Raw genomic sequence first — 18,257 nt, 5'->3', positions numbered from 1 at the left:
CAGGTCATCATGAGGTTGGATGTGAGCACCTTTACCCATTAATTAGATTAGCTCACTGGCCCTATCATCTGGGTATAATTTTAGAACTTAGCTATTTTTATTTTATGTATGTGGATGTTTTGCCTGTATGTCTGGGTACCATGTGCATGTAGTACCCAAGAAATTCTGAGCCATCTGTCCAGCCCCAACTCCTTTTTTCTTTTATTTTGACAGGGTCTCACTAAGTAGCCTGGCTGGCCTAGAACTGCCTGCCTATGCCCACCACACACACACACACACACACACACACACACACACACACACACACACACACACACACACACACACACCAATAATGGAATTAAAGACAAGCACCACCAACCCTGGCTTAAATTATTCTTTAAAAAAATTAACGTAATATGTCAACTATAAACTACATGCAAAGTAATTCAAAAAGGACAAAGAAAACTAAAAATTATTTATACCACCTATGACAAAATCTTGTTCTTTCTATATCTCAAAAAACAAAACAACAACAAAAAAACCCGAATCAGATCAAACCCACAATTTAACCAACATATGAAGTAACATGACAGGGGTACACAGCAGAAAAATGAAGAACAGAGAAGACTAAATAGAGCACGAATTTGTTTTGTTTTCAAAGAATATAAGGTGGGGGGGGAATCAGGTATGATATCTCTCCAGTCATTTCAAAACAGAATTGTGATGACAAGACATGGGGCAGCCTGGGCTACATAGCAAGACACTGTTAACAACAAACAGCTGGGTGAGGTAGTACACATCTTCAATCCAGCACTAGGGAGGAAGAGGCAGGCAACCTGAGTTCAAGGCCAGCCTAGTCTACAGAGGAGGTTCCAGACCAGACCAAAGCTACATGGTGAGACACCTTCTCAACAAAACAAGGCTGGGAGATCTCAGTGGTTAAGAGAGCATACTGCTCTACCAGAGGACCTTGATTTAGTTCCCAGCACCCACACGGTAGCTCACAACCATCTAACTCCAGTTCCAGGAGATCCAATGACACAGATGCAGGCAAAAACTCATAGATATGAAATAAAAATAAATAAAGCTTTAAACAAAAAACAGCCAATCTTAGTGTTGCACGAATGCCTAGATTCTCAAGACTTGAGAGGTGAAGTCAAGGTAGGGTAATAGATGTAGCTTAGTTGGAAGAATGCATGAGGCCCTGGGTTCAATCCCCAGTGCCACAGAAACCAGGTGTAGTGGCATTTGCCAATAATCCCAACACTTGGGACATTAAAGCAACAGGATCAGAAGTTAAAGGTCATCTTCTACTATCAAGTGAAATTTGAAGCCAGCCTTCCATACATGAAAATGAAATCATGGCTGGTAATACTTTAAATGCAAAAGTGACAAATATGAGGGGGATTTTAAAAAGCCTAAAAAATAGTACATATTTGTTATACCATTCAATCTTTGCATATGTTTGAGAACATCCTTCCTCTAACCATCTAGCACACCAATGTCCTCTTTTCAAGATATAATCATGTTGATATTCATTCTCTGGGCTTACACTTTATAAATACCTAAAAAAACCCATTGAGTATTACATGTTTTTGATTTGTTGAGGTGCTAAGAATCCTGTATTTTTTTTTTTAAATACTATGATTCTATACATAGCATTCTGTAATTTTTTTGTCCTTCGTGGTAGTGCACGCCTTTAATCCCAGCACTCAGGAGACAAAGGCAGGCAGCTCTCTGAGTTTAAGGCCAGCCTGGTCTACAGAGCAAGATCCAGGAGAGCTAGGACTACACAGATAAACCCATGTCTCAAAAAACCAACCAAGAAAGTTTGTTTAGTTACACTCATTTATTGCATTGCATGTTTTTGCATACCATGGTGCATGTGTGGAGGTCAGAGGACAATTTGCAGAAGTCAGTTCTCTCCTCTGGTCATCAGGCTTGGCCAAAGATACCTTTTACCCACTGAACTATCTTACTGGTCCCAGTAATAAATACTCTTTTCTCATTAACTAAGAACTGCCTTCTGTTAGCTTCTTTTCTTTCTTCTCTCCTGTTTTGGATGTGTTACTGTTTTTGAGACAGCTCTTCACAGTGTCACACCGTAGTTCAGGCTGACTTGTACTGTGTAGCCTCTGCTGACTTCAACCTAATAGGATCGTCCTGGCTCAGTCTCCTCAGCACATGCACTGTCACACCTGGCCTCTATCCCAGCATGTTTTACTGCTGCTTTTAAGTTAGGCCTTCCTTGTTCACCCCCCACTCCTGTTTGTTCTATCTGCTCCTAGGTTTCAGACTGTAGAAATACAATGTATGTTTGATTTTACTATGAGCGCTGGGAACTGAACTTACAGCCTCACAAATGCTAAACAAGTGCTCTACCATTAAGCTACAGTCCCCAGCACTACCATGTGTCTTACTAAGGGCAGGAAAAGAGGTGAGGCTTCAGGAGATACCTCAAGCTTGAATTCAGCTTCATTCAACCTCAAACGTTAAACACCGATTAGAAGCTAAAATCTGCATGCTGGCAAAGCTACTTACTTCCACAGTGGTCGCAGCTTTCTGAGTCATTTTCCCCACAAGGTCAACCTGCTCATATCTGGATCTCATGTATTTTTTTGCAACTTTGTACACCCACTGTGGGCAAGTTGCAGAAAAAAGTAAGGTCTGAGGATTGTCTTCTGAATCTTAAACAAACAAAAAGAATTCAAATGTTTTCTTCATGTCCCATGATGTAGCCAGCTTTTAAAAATCACCCCAAACTTTACAAAAGAAAACAATGAAAAATTAAAAACTTGGGGCAAATTTTCAAAACATACAAACCTCAATGTATCTGTTTAACTTTCAAAATGAAACAAAAGAAAACTAAACTAGGAAGAAAAGAATGTAAGAAAGAACAACTCAAGAAATGGATAAAATAGTAAATCTACATGGAATGATTACAGAATAATCAAGAGATGATTCAGAGTATGCTTTGATAGTTTCTTTTTTTAGGGAAAAGATACCAAATAAATTTAATTTTGTTAGAATACCAAGAGACAAGGTAATAAAAATTATGAAATGAAAATTTCCAAGCTTTTATCAAAGAACAGCTGCTAACATACTTTTTTCTACTAGGACATACCAGCTTTGTAGGATTCATGAATGATATCTTCAACTTGGTCAGCAAAACCTAAATCTAACATCTGATCGACTTCATCAAGCACAACATGGCGCAGCTTTGAAAGGTCCAAACGGCCGCTTTGCAGATGGTCTTTGATACGCCCTGGAGTCCCAACAAGGATGTCAATCCCATTCCGAATGTGATTAACTGTGAGAGGAAAACCAGCATGACTGTTAAAATCAGAGAGACGCTTTCCCATGGCTTCTTTAGATTTAAAACCAGCACAGCTTTGGACTAGTGTATGTATTTACTCACTTTGGCTTTGATAGGATGTTCCACCATAAAAACACGCCACACTGAGTTTTCTGGTTATATCTTTGAAATCTTTGGCTACTTGATTTGCCAGTTCCCTTGTTGGAGCCAAAACAAGTACCTGAGCAAGAAGTTTAAAAAACAAAGACACATCTTTTCTAAAGGCTGATCTAAATTCAACCTGAAAGGATATTTCTGTAAAGATGCATTTAGAGAAAGAACCTCAACATTAACTTCCTAAGCACTCAAAGACAGCGCTGGGCAGATTGCTAGTGGCAGAATAATCATCTAGCATGCATGAACTGGGTTTAATCTCCAGCCCTGGGGTATGGAGGCAGAGAACATAAATATCAACAACAAGTACAGCTTATATTTACTACGGCATATTTTATCAGATTTCAAAAGTTACTTTCCTGAGTTGGGAATAGTTCAATTAGTAAAGTGTGTGCTTAGCATACACAAGGCCTAGTGTCCATTCCTTAGCTTTGCACAAAAGCAGGTATGGTAATGCACACTTACAATCCTAGCATTTGGGAGGCAAAAAGATTGTCCTCAACTACATAGTGACCTCAAGGCCAGCCTAGGCTACATGAGACCCTATCTCAAAAAACAAATAAAAATAAAAGAGACTTCCTGCCGGGCGGTGGTGGCGCACGCCTTTAATCCCAGCACTCGGGAGGCAGAGTCAGGCGGATCTCCGTGAGTTCGAGGCCAGCCTGGTCTCCAAAGCTAGTTCCAGGAGAGGCGCAAAGCTACACAGAGAAACCGTCTCGAAAAAGCAAAAAAAAAAAAAAAAAAAAAAAAAAAAAAAAAAAAAGAAGAGACTTCCTTAAGGAGGTTCCTAAGCCTTTCTATGATTTCCTTGTCCCTCTTTAATCCTTCTCCTTTAAACTTGTATTACTGCCCTAAAATACAGATATATATCTATAGACAGACATTGTACACTACCTGCTGACTGTCTAGCTCATCTACTCAAATGTAAGGTCAATGAATGCAAAGTTTATGTCAGGAGAGGCACTGTATTCACTGTACTTTAAGAAGCTGGTACAGAACAAAACTCAAAAAGTATTTGTCAAAGTCAAGATGGTTCATATACTCAGTGTGTATGCTTTGAATGAATTAGTGATTGTGATGATTAGTGAATTAGTGATTTTATCATGAAAAACAGGTGAGGCAGCATTAATATTCCAACTTTATAGACATTAAACTTAAGTAACAGTGAAGTCTTGCCCAAGGTCCCACAGCTCGAAGTAGTGGAGCTGTGACCTCAGGAACAGCCTTCTAACAGACTAAGGTAGGGTGCAACTGTTTCCTATCTGCATTACTTGCAACTTTCCCTAATTTCAGCAAAGCAAAACAATTTATCCTGGAAAACCAACGCAGCCGATAGGTATGACAGCGGCTCCTCAGCCCCCATGATGTCGTTCTACCCACACACACATGTGTGACTTTGCAGCATTAGGAGTACCTGACAGCACAAACGCACCTGTTCAAATCACTAGGATGACTTCGCTTCTCCACTGTTACAAACCTTAGAGTGCACAGGTTCTAAAGGGTCAAATTGTAGACTAGAGTTCTACTAGTTCTCTGTTAACTCCTTTTACTAATTATAAATTAAGACATAGCTCTAGTACCCAATAATAGCAACATCACTGGTGTAATATTCTTCATAAAAAGTCAACCTGTGAAATAATTTTGAATAGTTACTGAATCACCAAGTAAATACCTCATTGGAAAATTCATTATTTGTAAGCAAAGGTCAGGAATGAAAAGAGAAAAATCACTAAATACACTAAATAAAAATAATTCTCTAAGGAAAACTGACTTTGTAACTCAAAGTTATGGAAGATGTCTATATATCCAGAGACAGGACACTTGTGCTCATTACCCAATGTAATTTAGCTTTGCTTGAAATTTCCCTATGTGAAAAACAACACATTTTTTCTTTAGAAATCAAAACTTAGCTTTATTTAAAAAAGGGGTAATGACTCTTATGGGGGAGGTGTATAGCTGACTTTGAGACTAATATAATTCTCTCAGAATTTAGGGTACAGCTCAGTGGAGGAGCATGAGCTTAGCATGCACAAGGCCCTGGGTTTGATCCCAGCACCAAGAAAATACAAAAAACAAGACTTTTTTTTTCCTCATTAATGTTAAGAGCTTTTACTTCCTTAATAACCGTTACCTTTGGTGAGCGGCTTTTTTTAATTGTCTCTTGATTTCTTTGGAGCCTTTCAATCAAGGGTATGGCAAAAGAGAATGTCTTTCCTGTTCCTGTCCGGGCTTGAGCAATTAAATCTTTTCCTTCATATACAGGACCAAAGGTTTTAACTTGAATAGGAAAGAGATATGTTACCCCTCGACCTGTAAAATGAGATTTCATTAAAATTTGTGACTAGAATCAGGAAAAAATAAATTCATTTGAAAATGACAATCCTTATTTCGCCATGACTACCTAAAGACACACTACCTAGACCTAGTAATGGTTACAGTTATTCCTACCCCAAACAGGAATTAGAATAAAATGGTCTGATTTGACAAACACATGTAGCTCTTACAGTTAAAACAAGTCAGAATAAAGAAAAAGAATGATGTAGAAATAACTGCAATTAAAAAGAGGGGGTTATGCCGGGCGTTGGTGGCGCACGCCTTTAATCCCAGCACTCGGGAGGCGGAGGCAGGCGGATCTCTGTGAGTTCGAGGCCAGCCTGGGCTACCAAGTGAGCTCCAGGAAAGGCGCAAAGCTACACAGAGAAACCCTGTCTCGAAAAACCAAAAAAAAAAAAAAAAAAAAAAAAAAAAAAAAAAAAAAAGAGGGGGTTATTTATCTTTTAAATTCTTCCTTCGGTCAAAAAAGTCACCAGAGTTTTATAAAATTAGCAGCAAATATTCAATGACATAAAAATCACAGTACCTTTCAGAAGCTTTATGGTCTCCTCAGAAATGGAGAAATTAGAGAAGGCTCCTTCCTTTTGTTCACGTGTTAGACTCTGTCAAAATGAAGACAAAATTCTAAAAACTACATTTTACATTGACTTTTACTCATTTTGGGAGGGAAAGAGGGGCTTCCCAGATAGGGTCTCATGTAGCCTGGAATGGTCTCAATCATGCGATGCAGCAAAGGACGGCCTTAATTCTGATGGCACCCACCTCTAAGAGTGATGGGACTACAGCTGTACATGGCCAAACATTTCCATAAATGGCAAGCTTATTTTACACACACACACACACACACACACACACACACACACACACACACACACACATGAATCTCACTATGTAGTCCTGGCTGTTGTGGAACTTGCTAATTAGACCAGGGTGGCCTCAAACTCAAGAGATCCACCTGCCTTTGCCTCCCAAGTGTTAGAATTAAAGACATACACCACCATGCCCAATCCCATAAAGTATTTTCAAAAACAGATTTTCATCCTTTAGTGTCTTTTTAAAAAAACTTTATTTTAAATTTATGTGTCTATGTGTGTGCCACATGTGTGCAGGTGCCCAAGAAGGCCAGAAAGGGCATTGGGTCCCCTGGAATTAAGAGAGCTGGAGTAGCCAGGTGGTGGTGGCGCACTCCTTTAATCCCAGCACTCGGGAGGCAGAGAAAGGTGGATCTCTGTGAGTTTGAGGCCAGCCTAGTCTACAAAGTAAGTTCCAGGAAAGGCACAAAGCTACACAGAGAAACCCTGTCTCAAAAAAAAAAAAAAAAAAAAAAAAACCTGAACGTGTGTCCTCTAGGAGAGGAGCATGCACTCTTAACTACAAAGCCATCTCTTTGGCCCCTTATTTATTTATTTATTTATTTATTTATTTATTTATTAAAAGGGAATATGCTAGATGCCTCTACAATCTTGTTTGGATGATTGCAGAGCCAGGAAAAGCTATTTCCACTATTGATGTATATCACACTATTAGTCTTTTTATATAAATATATACACATAATTGTGTAATTTGAATTTTGTTTTGGTTTTTGGTTTTTAGAGACAGGGTTTCTCTGTGTAGCCTTGGTTGTCCTGGAACCAGCTCTGCATACCAGGCTGGCCTTGAACTCAAGAGATCCACCTGCTTCTGCCTCCCAAGGGCTTGGATTAAAGGACTGTGCCACCAGCAGGAATAACTGTGTTCTACTGCATAGACAGCATATTCTATTTAACTAACGGCCCATTATTAGATATGTAGGCTATTTAGACTTTTGCTATGATCGACATTATACTTAATTCATATAGTTTTGGACACAGTATACCCTTAGCATAAATTCCTAAAAGCAGAATTCCTGAAATCTAATTTGACAGGAATAAAATAGCCAGTGCCTGAATACAGCTCAGCACTTAAGAACAAATTTTGTTCTTGCGGAGGACCTGAGTTTAAATCCCAGATCCCATGTTAGGTGGCTCACCAACACCCAAGGGATTAAATGGCCTCTTCTGGCTTCCCTGGACACCCACAGCCATGTGGCATAGACTCATACTCATACACACACACACACACACACACACACACACACACACACACACACACACACAAATAATAATCAACAGTTGACATTGCATTAGGCAAATTTCAACAAAGCCAGGAGCAATCTGTACATTCTACTAGCAAAACAGATTTGTAGGCCCTTACTGAACTCAATTTAGCATATGTGCTTCTTGGCAAATAAGAAATTTACAAGTGGAAAAATACAGAACAGCAATACAAAGATTTACCTCTTCCCACAATCCTCCAAAGGTTTCACATAAATTAACCTCAGTGCCTATACCAGGGTTTGATTCCTAGCACAGCAGAAAGAAATAATGGGGATGGCTTAAATTGTTAGCTATTATCAGATTTAAAGATTGTAATAAGTTATTATTAAAAAAGAGAGGCCAGGCACAGTGATGCATGCCTTTAATACCAGCACTCAGGAGGCACATGTTGAGTTCCCAGCACCCATGAGGCAATTCACAACAATCTGAAACTCCAGTTCCAGGGGGTCTGACATCCTCTTCTGGCTTCAGTAGGCACTGGACATGTACATAGTGCATATGTATACATGCAAAAAAGACATTCATACATATAAGAGGGAGGGAAAAAAAAAACTCTTTTAAAAAGAAAGTAACTATGCCAAGAGGTTCAGCAGATATAAAGCCAGAACAGCTGGGCACACCTTTAATCCCAGCACACAGGAAGTAGAGGCAAGTGAATCTCTCTGAATTCCAGGCTAGCCAGGGCTACTGAGTGAGAGCCTGTCTCCAAAAACAGGTGGTATGCACCTGTGATCTCAGCACTTGGAAGGCAGAGTCAAAAGGATAAAGAGTCCAAAGTCATCCTCAGCCACCTGGAAAGTCTGAGACTAGCCTGAGCTACTATATGAGACCCCATCTCAAACAAATGAATAAACACTACTACAGTAAGCCTTGGAGAAGAGTCTATACTAAACATGTCTACTATACTTCCCCAAATTTAATATCTAGAGAAACTCTGTCTCAAGAAAACAAAACAGGGGCTGGAAAGATGGCTCAGTGGTTAAGAGCACTGACTGATCTTCTAGAGCACCCAGGTTCAATTCCCAGCACCCACATGGCAGCTCTCAACTTCAGTTGCAGGGGACTCAACATCCATGGCAAAACACTAATGCACATAAAAAAAAATTTAAAAAAATAAAATAAAATAAAGGAAGTGGGGTACTAGCAAGTTGTTTCAGTGTTTAAAGGCACCTGCTGCCAAGCTTAACAACCTGAGTTTGATCCTTAGGACCCATTTAGCAGAAGGGAAAGTGACGTCACCTCCACACACAAAATAAATAAATAAATGTTAAAAAGAAAAGACAATACAGTGAAAGAAACAGGGCCAAAGAGGAAAAGGCTCAGGTTTCAGCTATTCTGGTTCTCTGGTTCAAATAAGAACATTAGACACTAAGCAGAAAATAGTACAGAATCAATTCTAATGAACCTAAAGATCAAGTCGGCCTACATTTCAAAGACAACACCATATGCAAGGTAGTAAATATGATGTGTACCTCCTCCACTCTATCACTTGACTTATAAGTAGAATTCTCTAAGGATGACACTCGCTTTGACCTTTTCTCGTAGGCATCAACATCTCCGTTTGGGAGGTCTTTTCTTCTCGACTTATGAGACGGGGAGAACTCATCTGAAAGTCTACTAAGTCCTTCTTCCGTGTCTCCATTTAGCTTCTCTTTTATTTTAGCTTTTTTGGGCTTGGGAGCATCCAGGTCATCTGTAACGCCATTTTCTCTTGTTTCTGTTTTCTCATCTGATTCATAATGGTGCCTTGACTTCCTTCTATCACTCTGTAGACAAAGAAATAAACAGTGACAAGTTCTCCTTTGAAGACTAAAGCTCAAGTATGACTCCCCAGCTGGCTAAGCTCAACCTATAGTTACACTCAACACTCTACCTGCAAGAAATCCACACTGGTTAGTAATTCGAAGTCTGTACCTTACCTGCTTCAATTTGTCATGCCATCTCTTGCCTTTTCAAGACTCAGTCTCTAGAACATTTCTAATCCCATCCTAAGATTTTTAGGAAAGTTAAATAGTTCCTCCTCAGGAAAAGAATGAAGTGTCTCAAAATTATAAATTAAAATACAAATAAAAACTAACATCTCCAAAAGGGAAAAAAATGTATTGAGTACCTACCCATCATTGTGTAATGTTTTCGGCTTATCTTGTTTAAATCTTCATAACAACCCTATCAGGGAAGTACAGGTCCATAATCCCTTATCCGAAATTCCGAAATCCATAAAGCTCTGAAAACCGAAAGTGTTTTTGTAACTTATATGGAGACAAAACCTTATCTGAGCTGAATTCATTTGATGGCAAAATTTGACAACTAATGTGAAGCTACTTATATAGTCTTTATTTATCCCATTTAATATGACTATCCATATTTAACATTAAGCTTGCAGGTCCCCAACCCTTCTAATGATTTCCAGTTATTTCAAACCACATCTAGCCCAATGATTTTGGATAAGGGATGGTGAACCTGTATTATCTTTGCTGCCACTTTATAGATAAAGAAACAGAATTGAAGAGGTCAAATACTTGCCAACGTTCTAAAGGATATTCTGCAGGTGGAAAGGACAGAATGGAATGTAGCCCTGTCTGACATGAAAGTCTATGTTCTTTTCACACCATGCTTCCTCCCAGAATTGTTTCTTCTGTTTTAAGATAGGTTCTCATGTAGCTCGGGGTGGCCTTTAACACCTGACCTTCCTGCTTCCACCTCCCAAGTGCATGGAACAGGTATGTACTTACTAGTAGACATAGTTCTCCTTGACTTTTGATAGATTAAAGAGAAACAAAACTATGTAATGTATATTATATAAAACCAATTGTTACACTTCCATAGAAGGACTATAACCCTGGAAATTAAGACTGTGTTTAGGTTAACAAAAAAGCCAAACACAGAGGCACAATTCCATAACTTCAATTTAAAATGCAAAACTAAGACCTGAGAGATGGCTCAGTGGTTAAGAGCACTGGCTGCTTTTCCAAAGTACTCAGATTCAATTGCCAGCACCCACAGGGCAGCTCCAGGGGATGTGACAGCCTCTTGTGGTCTCAGAGGACAGGCATGCAGTGGTACACAGACACACACACACAGGTAAAACACCCATACACGTTAAAAAAGAAAACTTTTTTTTAGGTTTCTTTAAAATACCAAACCAGAGGGAAGTTTTTTGTTTTGTTTTTTAATATTTACAAACCACAAAAAATGATTTGGAAATTTAGTCCTTCAGAGTCCCTTGGCCAAATAAATAAACAAATCACTTGCTTCAGAAAAGATTAGAGAGCAGTACTTCCCTCTACTAAAAACTACAAGCATCAAACTTTCACCATTCTGATACCATTTTTTAAGTGTTTTAACAAAATTTTCTCATCCATAAAACAGCTGAGCAAACTGAGTAATATGTGAAAATGCCTTAAAAAAAATGTGCTACATCATTTGATCTTTAATTAACTGCACTAGCCCACAGCTTCCTAAAGTAGAAAGTCCTATAGAAAAGCAAGATTAGCATCAGCCTGGGGTTTGAATTGCTCCAGGGCTGCTCTTTGGTAAGAAGATGGAGCAAGTCAATGTGACACCTCCAAGTCCAAACCCTGCAGCATCCCACAGGGCTGAAAACTCCACTACTCTATAGTGAGCAATAGGCCGACACTGTCTCCTGTTTCCATGGCTCTGTAGGTCTTCTTATCGCTTAGCTCTCAACCTTCAGCGTTTCTTGTCCTCACTCTCAGCCAAAGCTTAAGTCTTTGCCTTCAACACACTCTTCCAGACTCTTCTCTATCATCATTCATTTTCTAAGAATATGAATTCATTACCTCAACATATCCAAACCAGAATTATCTTCATCTTATCAGACCTGGCCTAATGTTTTATGATTATTTTACGGTCAATGCTCTGAAATCTGCGGCTCAAACCACAGCTTCATGCCTATTGTCCTTGAGATAGTACCACTAAAACACTTTGAAAACTGATCTGCATCAATAATTTAATTACACTATGAAGCTTAAAGCGTTAACCTCGTTCATGTCTCAGTCCATTTCCAAATCTCTAGTTCTTTTTCATGATGGGCAATCAACAAGTGTATTTCTGGAGACTTGACAGTGTGAATGCTACCAACATATAAGAACATAGTGAAATGTAAGGACGCACAAAGATACTGTCACTTTCCTCAAGAACCTTTGGGAGATGTTCAGGATATATAAAGAAAAGCTAACTTTATAAGGAAGCATATAAAAAACACTAATCACAAAGATAACAGTAGAACAAGACCTTGAAGAGGGATGAGATTACTGTATGCTGGTATGGTTGGGAAAAAAACATTACCTAGACATCGACAGAAGAAAGATTTAGGTGTGAAAGGAAAAATAAGCTCTTCAAGAGGAACTAAAATTAAAATAATTGCTTGAGGATTACATATAGAATCTACCCCAGGTGGCTACAGCAGTAAAATTCAAAGGCTTGGGAGTTAATATTTCAGGGGCAAAAAGCTTCAGCTTGGGAGGATGAAAAGGTTAGCGAGATGGATGGTGGTCATGACAGCTGAACGGTTCTATTACGCTTACTGACACCAAGTTATACACTTAAAAACGGCTAAAAAGGGGAGGGGGCAGTGGATGCGATCAAGCTCAAACCCAAGCACTAAAAAACAGAAGTACCAAAATGTAAATCCCAAATTTATTCTACAAAAACAGAAAAGTGGGGGTTGGGAATACAGCTCAATGCTGGGCACAGCCAGGCATGCCAGTTCAATGCCCGTTAGGAAGTGGCATACAAGGGGGGGGGGGGAGGAAGCCAGACTGGTTGGCTATAATTTAAAGTTTATTCAAAGTTTACCTTCGCGGTAAATCCTAAGGGTATTCCCTCAGCTCTAGCACTCTGCAGAATAAATATTTTTATCAAATTTCATCTCTCCCACAGTCACGTCTATCCTCCTCAGCTCTTTTTTTTTTTTTTTCTCCAGGTCAAACGCCTCCAGTAAAAATTTTACCTGTGCATTTTCTTAGCACCTTAAGATCCTCTACTGTTTCGGGTTTTTTTGTTTTGTTTTGTTTTTTGATTTTTGTTTTTTCTTCCTTTTCTTTTTTTCGGACGGAGGTGGGGGCAGAGCCTCTAGAAACTCCTCTACAGGCTCCTTGGTGGGCAGGGACCATTTTGCATACTTAATTAGTTTAAGCTCCTTGGTACTCAGCAAAGAGTCTGGCACAAATTAGGCTCAATAAATACCTGTGGATTGAAAATACTGACAGTGAGGGCTATTCGTGATACAACCCCCACGAACTCCATCACAGCCGAACCCTGGAAACCCTGGCCGTGATCCTATTCCCTGAGCCTCTATTACCCAATCATGGAGGACTGTAGCCCCAGGATAGCCTTTCCCAAGACCGCTGCAGACACGACACCGCGACAGAGAGGCAACACACAGGCAAAGCCATCATCTTTCTTAATTACGTTCTTCGAAGGCCCTGGAAAAAGCAAACGAAGGGCCGCGCCGCCGAAGAAAGGGGGAAGGGGCAGATCGGCGCGGCGGTGGCAGCTCGACTCTGCCCCTCTCTCGGGAAGAGATCCAGGCTGCCAAGGCCGACGTCGGGCTGAAAGTGCCACGGAAGTCGGGCCGCAGCCTAGGTCCGTTCTCCTCCAGGTCCGGGAGAAGTGGCGATGGGGCTTGGTCCCCGGGACCTCAGAGGGCCGAGCAGGGCGAGGGGGAAGCTCGCTCGCGCCCGGTACTGACAGGTCGTCCCCCTTCAGGGGCCGCTCCCCTCCCCGCCCAGGCCGGCGCAGCCCGCGGGGAGGCGCGGCCCGGCCGCAAGCGCACCTTTTGCCTCTCCTTCTTCTGGCTCTCGGGCTCTTCCAAGGGTGCCTCGAGCTCCATGATGTCCCCCCAGAGGAGTTTCCCGGGCATTACGGGCCGCCGCCGCCGCCACCTCCCGCGCCGGGTGCGGTGGCCACGACCACCCCCTACGGCCACCGACAGCGTGAAAGGAAGCGGGGGCAGGGCGGCCGCCGGCCAGGGCCGTGCGTCACTTCCGGGCCACGCACCGCCCGGCGGGAGCAAAAAAAAAAAAAAAAGCAGCCCGAACTCTGCGGGAGGAAAGCCGCAACCTCCCCTCCGCCAATGAGAACGCGGAGAGGGCCCGATGGCCCCGCCCCACGGCCCCAAGTGACAGGTTCCTCCAGGGCACCGGCCAATCTCCAGGAAGGACTCTTGCGCCTCGGGCGCAGGACGGAAAGCATTCCAAGCCTCCCCCTCCCCCCCGAACCCCCGCCACTCGGAACACCTCCCTTCCCAGCATGCCCTGCAGGGCTCGAGCAGCCCCCCGTCACGGGCGGCCGGGGAGAGGGGCGGACGCGCCGTGCATCCGCTCGAGGGCCGGCACGCGCCGCCCGGCCATTCGCCGCCGGAAACTGCAGCCCTCGGCCCCGCCCCCCGCGCGGTGGGTGGAGCGTTAGCGTGTAACGGCTCCCCGCCGAGCGGGCGGGCGGACCGGGCGTTGTCGTCGAGGCTGCCTGGGGTCGGCTGGGTGGGCTGGGTGGGCGACGATCGGACGGGCGGGCGGGCGATCGGGCGGGCGGGCAGCACGGACGTCCGGCCCTGAAGCCTTGACGGCTTCAGTTTCGTGCTCACGCTCCTCAGAGGAAACAAAACCCACCCGCGAAAGGAATGTGTCCAGAGTCCGTCCGTCCGTCCGTCGGTCCGCGCCGGCAGGACTAGCACATCGCCCCGCATCCCAGATGGGCAAACCACCCAGTCTTCAGCTATAAAGTTTCTCAGAGGTGGAAGGGGACTGCTCCCGTGAAAGAGAAGGAATAGAAAACAAACAAACAAACAAACAAAAAAACACCCCAAGGAGCCTAAGATAAGGAAAGCAAACCCAATGTGTCTGACAGATTAGTTGTGATAAATCGATTTAATTCTGCTGATCAGGATTAGCACCCTCTTGAGTTACAAACTTACACAAAAGGTATCAGTACCGGCGAATGGACTTGCTCTTTGTGTGTTCACAAAGACGGGGTTCAATCCCCAGAACCTCACAGGCCAGGCAAGCCTGCTACTTGAACGACAGTGAAACCTTTTTAGTCATTTGATGATATCTTCCTTCATCTGGTCAGCTGTTCCATTCCTGAGGGGCGCTAAGACACAACACTGAGATAGACGTAGGCGCAGGGGAGTTCCTGCCAACCACTTGTGACCTGAGCCCCAAACACAAAACGGCTAATGGAGACGTGCCCTGGGTTTGGGGGTCAGACATGAATAACTGGAATCACAATATTAACGCTGTGATAGCTTCCGGACTTCTGTGTGATTCAAGATCGGCCCCAAGTCAGTGACCGTTTAGCTGTAGTTATGTGGATTCAGTTCTATGAACACCAGGTGTGTCCAAGGATTGATGGTCGAAAAATGCTTTTTCCGAAGGTTAGGTAACCAGATATGGGTCTCTTCGTCTGAATCTATAAATCTAAAAAGTTTTTCTAAGTCTGTCCGGTCGCCTCACACCCACACCCAGTCCTACAGCGGCAGTCATTGTGCCCTACAACAGAGTGTGATATGCAGAGAAGCACAGGGTAGGGTGAAGAATGTCGCACGAAAAATGGGGATAAAGGGAACAGATGCTGCTGTCTTGTAGTTGAAGGTCACACAGATGAAGTAAAATTTTAGCTCCTTGGGATCCTATTTTTGGTATTTGTTCTCATGCCAAAACTTCTCATGGCGAGCCTGAAAAGACTAAACCTATTCTGTACTCCCTCCTTAAGTGACTTCTTCCAAAATGACCTTCTGAAGGGACACTAGCCCACTCGAGCACGTGGCTCTGGCAGGCCTTGCTCTTCTCCCCCATCCCCTCTGCCTTGCTATAAACCGTTAGATCACATTCCTACAGCTAGCCACCAAGGTCCATTCCCTTATTTGGCCACTTCCTCCTCCTGAGGCCGACGACCAAGGTCCAGCTATCAAAGTATTGAAATTCAGTAATCAAAAGCCTCTTTTGGCTCACCTAATTGACATGCCCAATCAAAATTAAACATCTCATCCTAACACAGGGGCTTCCCCCTTTACCTTTATAAACTACCATTTGCCTATGGGCCACATCTGTCTCCTCTATCCAGAAGCAGTCCTTCTTCCCTTGGGGACAAATACCCCTGCCCCCTTTTCCTTGTCCCCTGTCTCCTCTACCACCGCATCCCAGCCCCTTCTACCACAGACCTCCCCTTTTCCTCCTCTCAAAAATGACACCGACAAGGTCACTTGCTGCTGTTTTCTGCCTGAGTCAGAAAGCAGCCACTTTAACTTTTCTTCCCTGCTTAATAAAGGATCTCTCTGTGAAAACAGATGTTTGGGTGTGGTTTGCGCCTAACCTGGGGTCCCAGTGGGTGCCCCTGCTCCTTTCACCTTCTGTGACAACAAATGCTTCCTCATTGCCTGAACCAGTTCTGATCACTATCTAGCCAGGTAGAAAAGGAGAGTATAAACCTTGACCCGAGTAACTTTCCCAAGGAGTGGAGGGATTCAGTAACCATTTGCTTAGCTTAATCCATTAGGAAACCTGGGAACGGGATCTATAACTTTAATATTCAATAAAGGGTTTGGAGACAGGGAGGGCTCAGTGGTTAAGAGCACTGACTGCTCTTCCAGAGGACCAGGATTCAATTCCACGTGGCAGTTCACAACTGTAACTCCAGTTCCAGGGGATTCCATATCCTCACACAGATGTGCAGACAAAACACCAAAGCACATAAAATAAAAAAATTTTTAAAAACGCCTCAATAAATTTATGTCTGCTTGTGAGATTTGGAACCAATAGGGAATTAAAACAGTACTTTTCTCATTGCTATGACAAAACACCTCAGGGGGACATCGGGAAGGGTTTCACTTTGGCCCATAGTTCAAGGGTACAGTCCATTATGGCAGGGGAGTCGTGGTAAGAGGCAGATGAAGCAGCTGGTCACGTTCCATCCATAAGACAAAGAGAGATGACGGTACTCACCAACTTTTTATGCGGTCTGGCAGTGGGCATGGGTCTACCCGCTTCAATTAATCAAACTCTCTTATAGACATGCCCACAGGGTTTTCTCTAAGATGATTCTAGATCTGGTCAAGTTGACCATCAATATAAACCATCATGGACATGGATTCAAAATATAATTGTCAGATTCATGGCATCAAGTGATCATCCTGCTCCAGCCTCCCCTGTACCTGGAACTACAGGCATGGACCTCGGTGCCTAGTTCCAAACATAACTATCAGAAAAGCTTTCTAGTCCAAATATTTTTATTTAATTTATTAGTTTTAGATGTGTTTTACCAAGTACTACTGGATGATCTGGAACTTGCTATGTGAACCAAGCTGGCCTCGAACTCAGAGATCTGCCTGCTTCTGCCACCCCAGTACTGGATTAAAGAAAAGCATGTGCCACAATGCCTGGCTTCAGATTTTTTGCATTTTGTGTGTAGAAGTTCTCTTTCCACAATGTGCGTCCTGAGGATCAAACTCAGATTTTCAGGCTCAGTGGTGGAAACCTTTACCAGTGGAACCATCTTGCTGATCCTATTTTCCAAACATCCTAAAAGAGTTATTGATGCACCCTGAAGACATAAATGCTGTGTTCTTCTGGCTATTCTCTATCAAGTGTTCTACAAAAATCCCCTTGCCTTTTAGCCTTAGCTTATTAAACTGTGTGACTTGTAAGGTACTAGGCTGGAGAGGTGGCTCAGAGGTTAAGAGCACTGGCTGCTCTTCCAGAGATCCTGAGTTCAGTTCCCAGCAACCATATGGTGGCTCACAACCATCTGTAATGAGATCTGGTGCCCTCTTCTGGCGTGCAGGCATACATGCAGGCAGAACACTGGCCATTTCCAAAATTGTTAATTTTTTTTTAGCCTATAATAGAAAGCAGAAGGCAAAGAGTTATCAAACTACATCTAGCACTTTGAAGGTGAATGAGAAACTTTTCTAACAGGAGGAAATAAAACATTTCAGGTGGTGATATGGAAATTAGGGGGCAGTGGGGACAAGATTGTTGAAAGTGCTAAGGAGAAATGGGAGTAGAGAATGAGAGGCAAGAGGCCATCTGACCTGAGCCAACTTACCTTTAAAAACAGCCAAGTAAGGACAATGCAGGAAACTGGATGGGCAAATCAACATCACTGTGGAGGTGAGGTACAGGGGTGCTCACACTTAAATGAGATGTTACTGCTGCTTTGGCTATTTGAGACAGGGTCTCAAGTTACCCAGGCTGGCCTTGAACTCACTATGTAGCTGAAGAAGTTTGCCTTAACCCCCTATCTGCGTGCCTCTTGCCTTCTCTGCTGGAATTAAAGGTGTGTGTGTGCCACCATGACCAGCTCCACCATTAGTAAAT

General features: G+C 42.8%; 1 protein-coding gene across 1 annotated transcript in view; it reads right to left on the bottom strand.

The window, feature by feature from the left end:
* Ddx50 (DExD-box helicase 50) overlaps window positions 1–14,319 on the bottom strand; it is a 34,507-nt gene extending 20,188 nt beyond the window's left edge. The window contains exons 1-7 of the mRNA XM_076557148.1: window positions 13,718–14,319; window positions 9,393–9,686; window positions 6,312–6,387; window positions 5,583–5,761; window positions 3,401–3,518; window positions 3,107–3,292; window positions 2,524–2,669 (exon numbers count right to left, since the gene is read on the bottom strand). Coding sequence (XP_076413263.1) covers window positions 2,524–2,669; window positions 3,107–3,292; window positions 3,401–3,518; window positions 5,583–5,761; window positions 6,312–6,387; window positions 9,393–9,686; window positions 13,718–13,804 — 1,086 coding nt within the window. The 5' untranslated portion in view covers window positions 13,805–14,319. The remainder of the gene's footprint in view (window positions 1–2,523; window positions 2,670–3,106; window positions 3,293–3,400; window positions 3,519–5,582; window positions 5,762–6,311; window positions 6,388–9,392; window positions 9,687–13,717) is intronic.
* Window positions 14,320–18,257: the final 3,938 nt, after the last annotated feature.

This window comes from Peromyscus maniculatus, chromosome 21 (assembly GCF_049852395.1).
Source record: "Peromyscus maniculatus bairdii isolate BWxNUB_F1_BW_parent chromosome 21, HU_Pman_BW_mat_3.1, whole genome shotgun sequence".
In the NCBI taxonomy this organism is placed as follows: Eukaryota; Metazoa; Chordata; class Mammalia; order Rodentia; family Cricetidae; genus Peromyscus; species Peromyscus maniculatus.
Note: the sequence above shows the minus strand (reverse complement) of the source record. Positions and strands in the feature narration are given on the sequence as shown.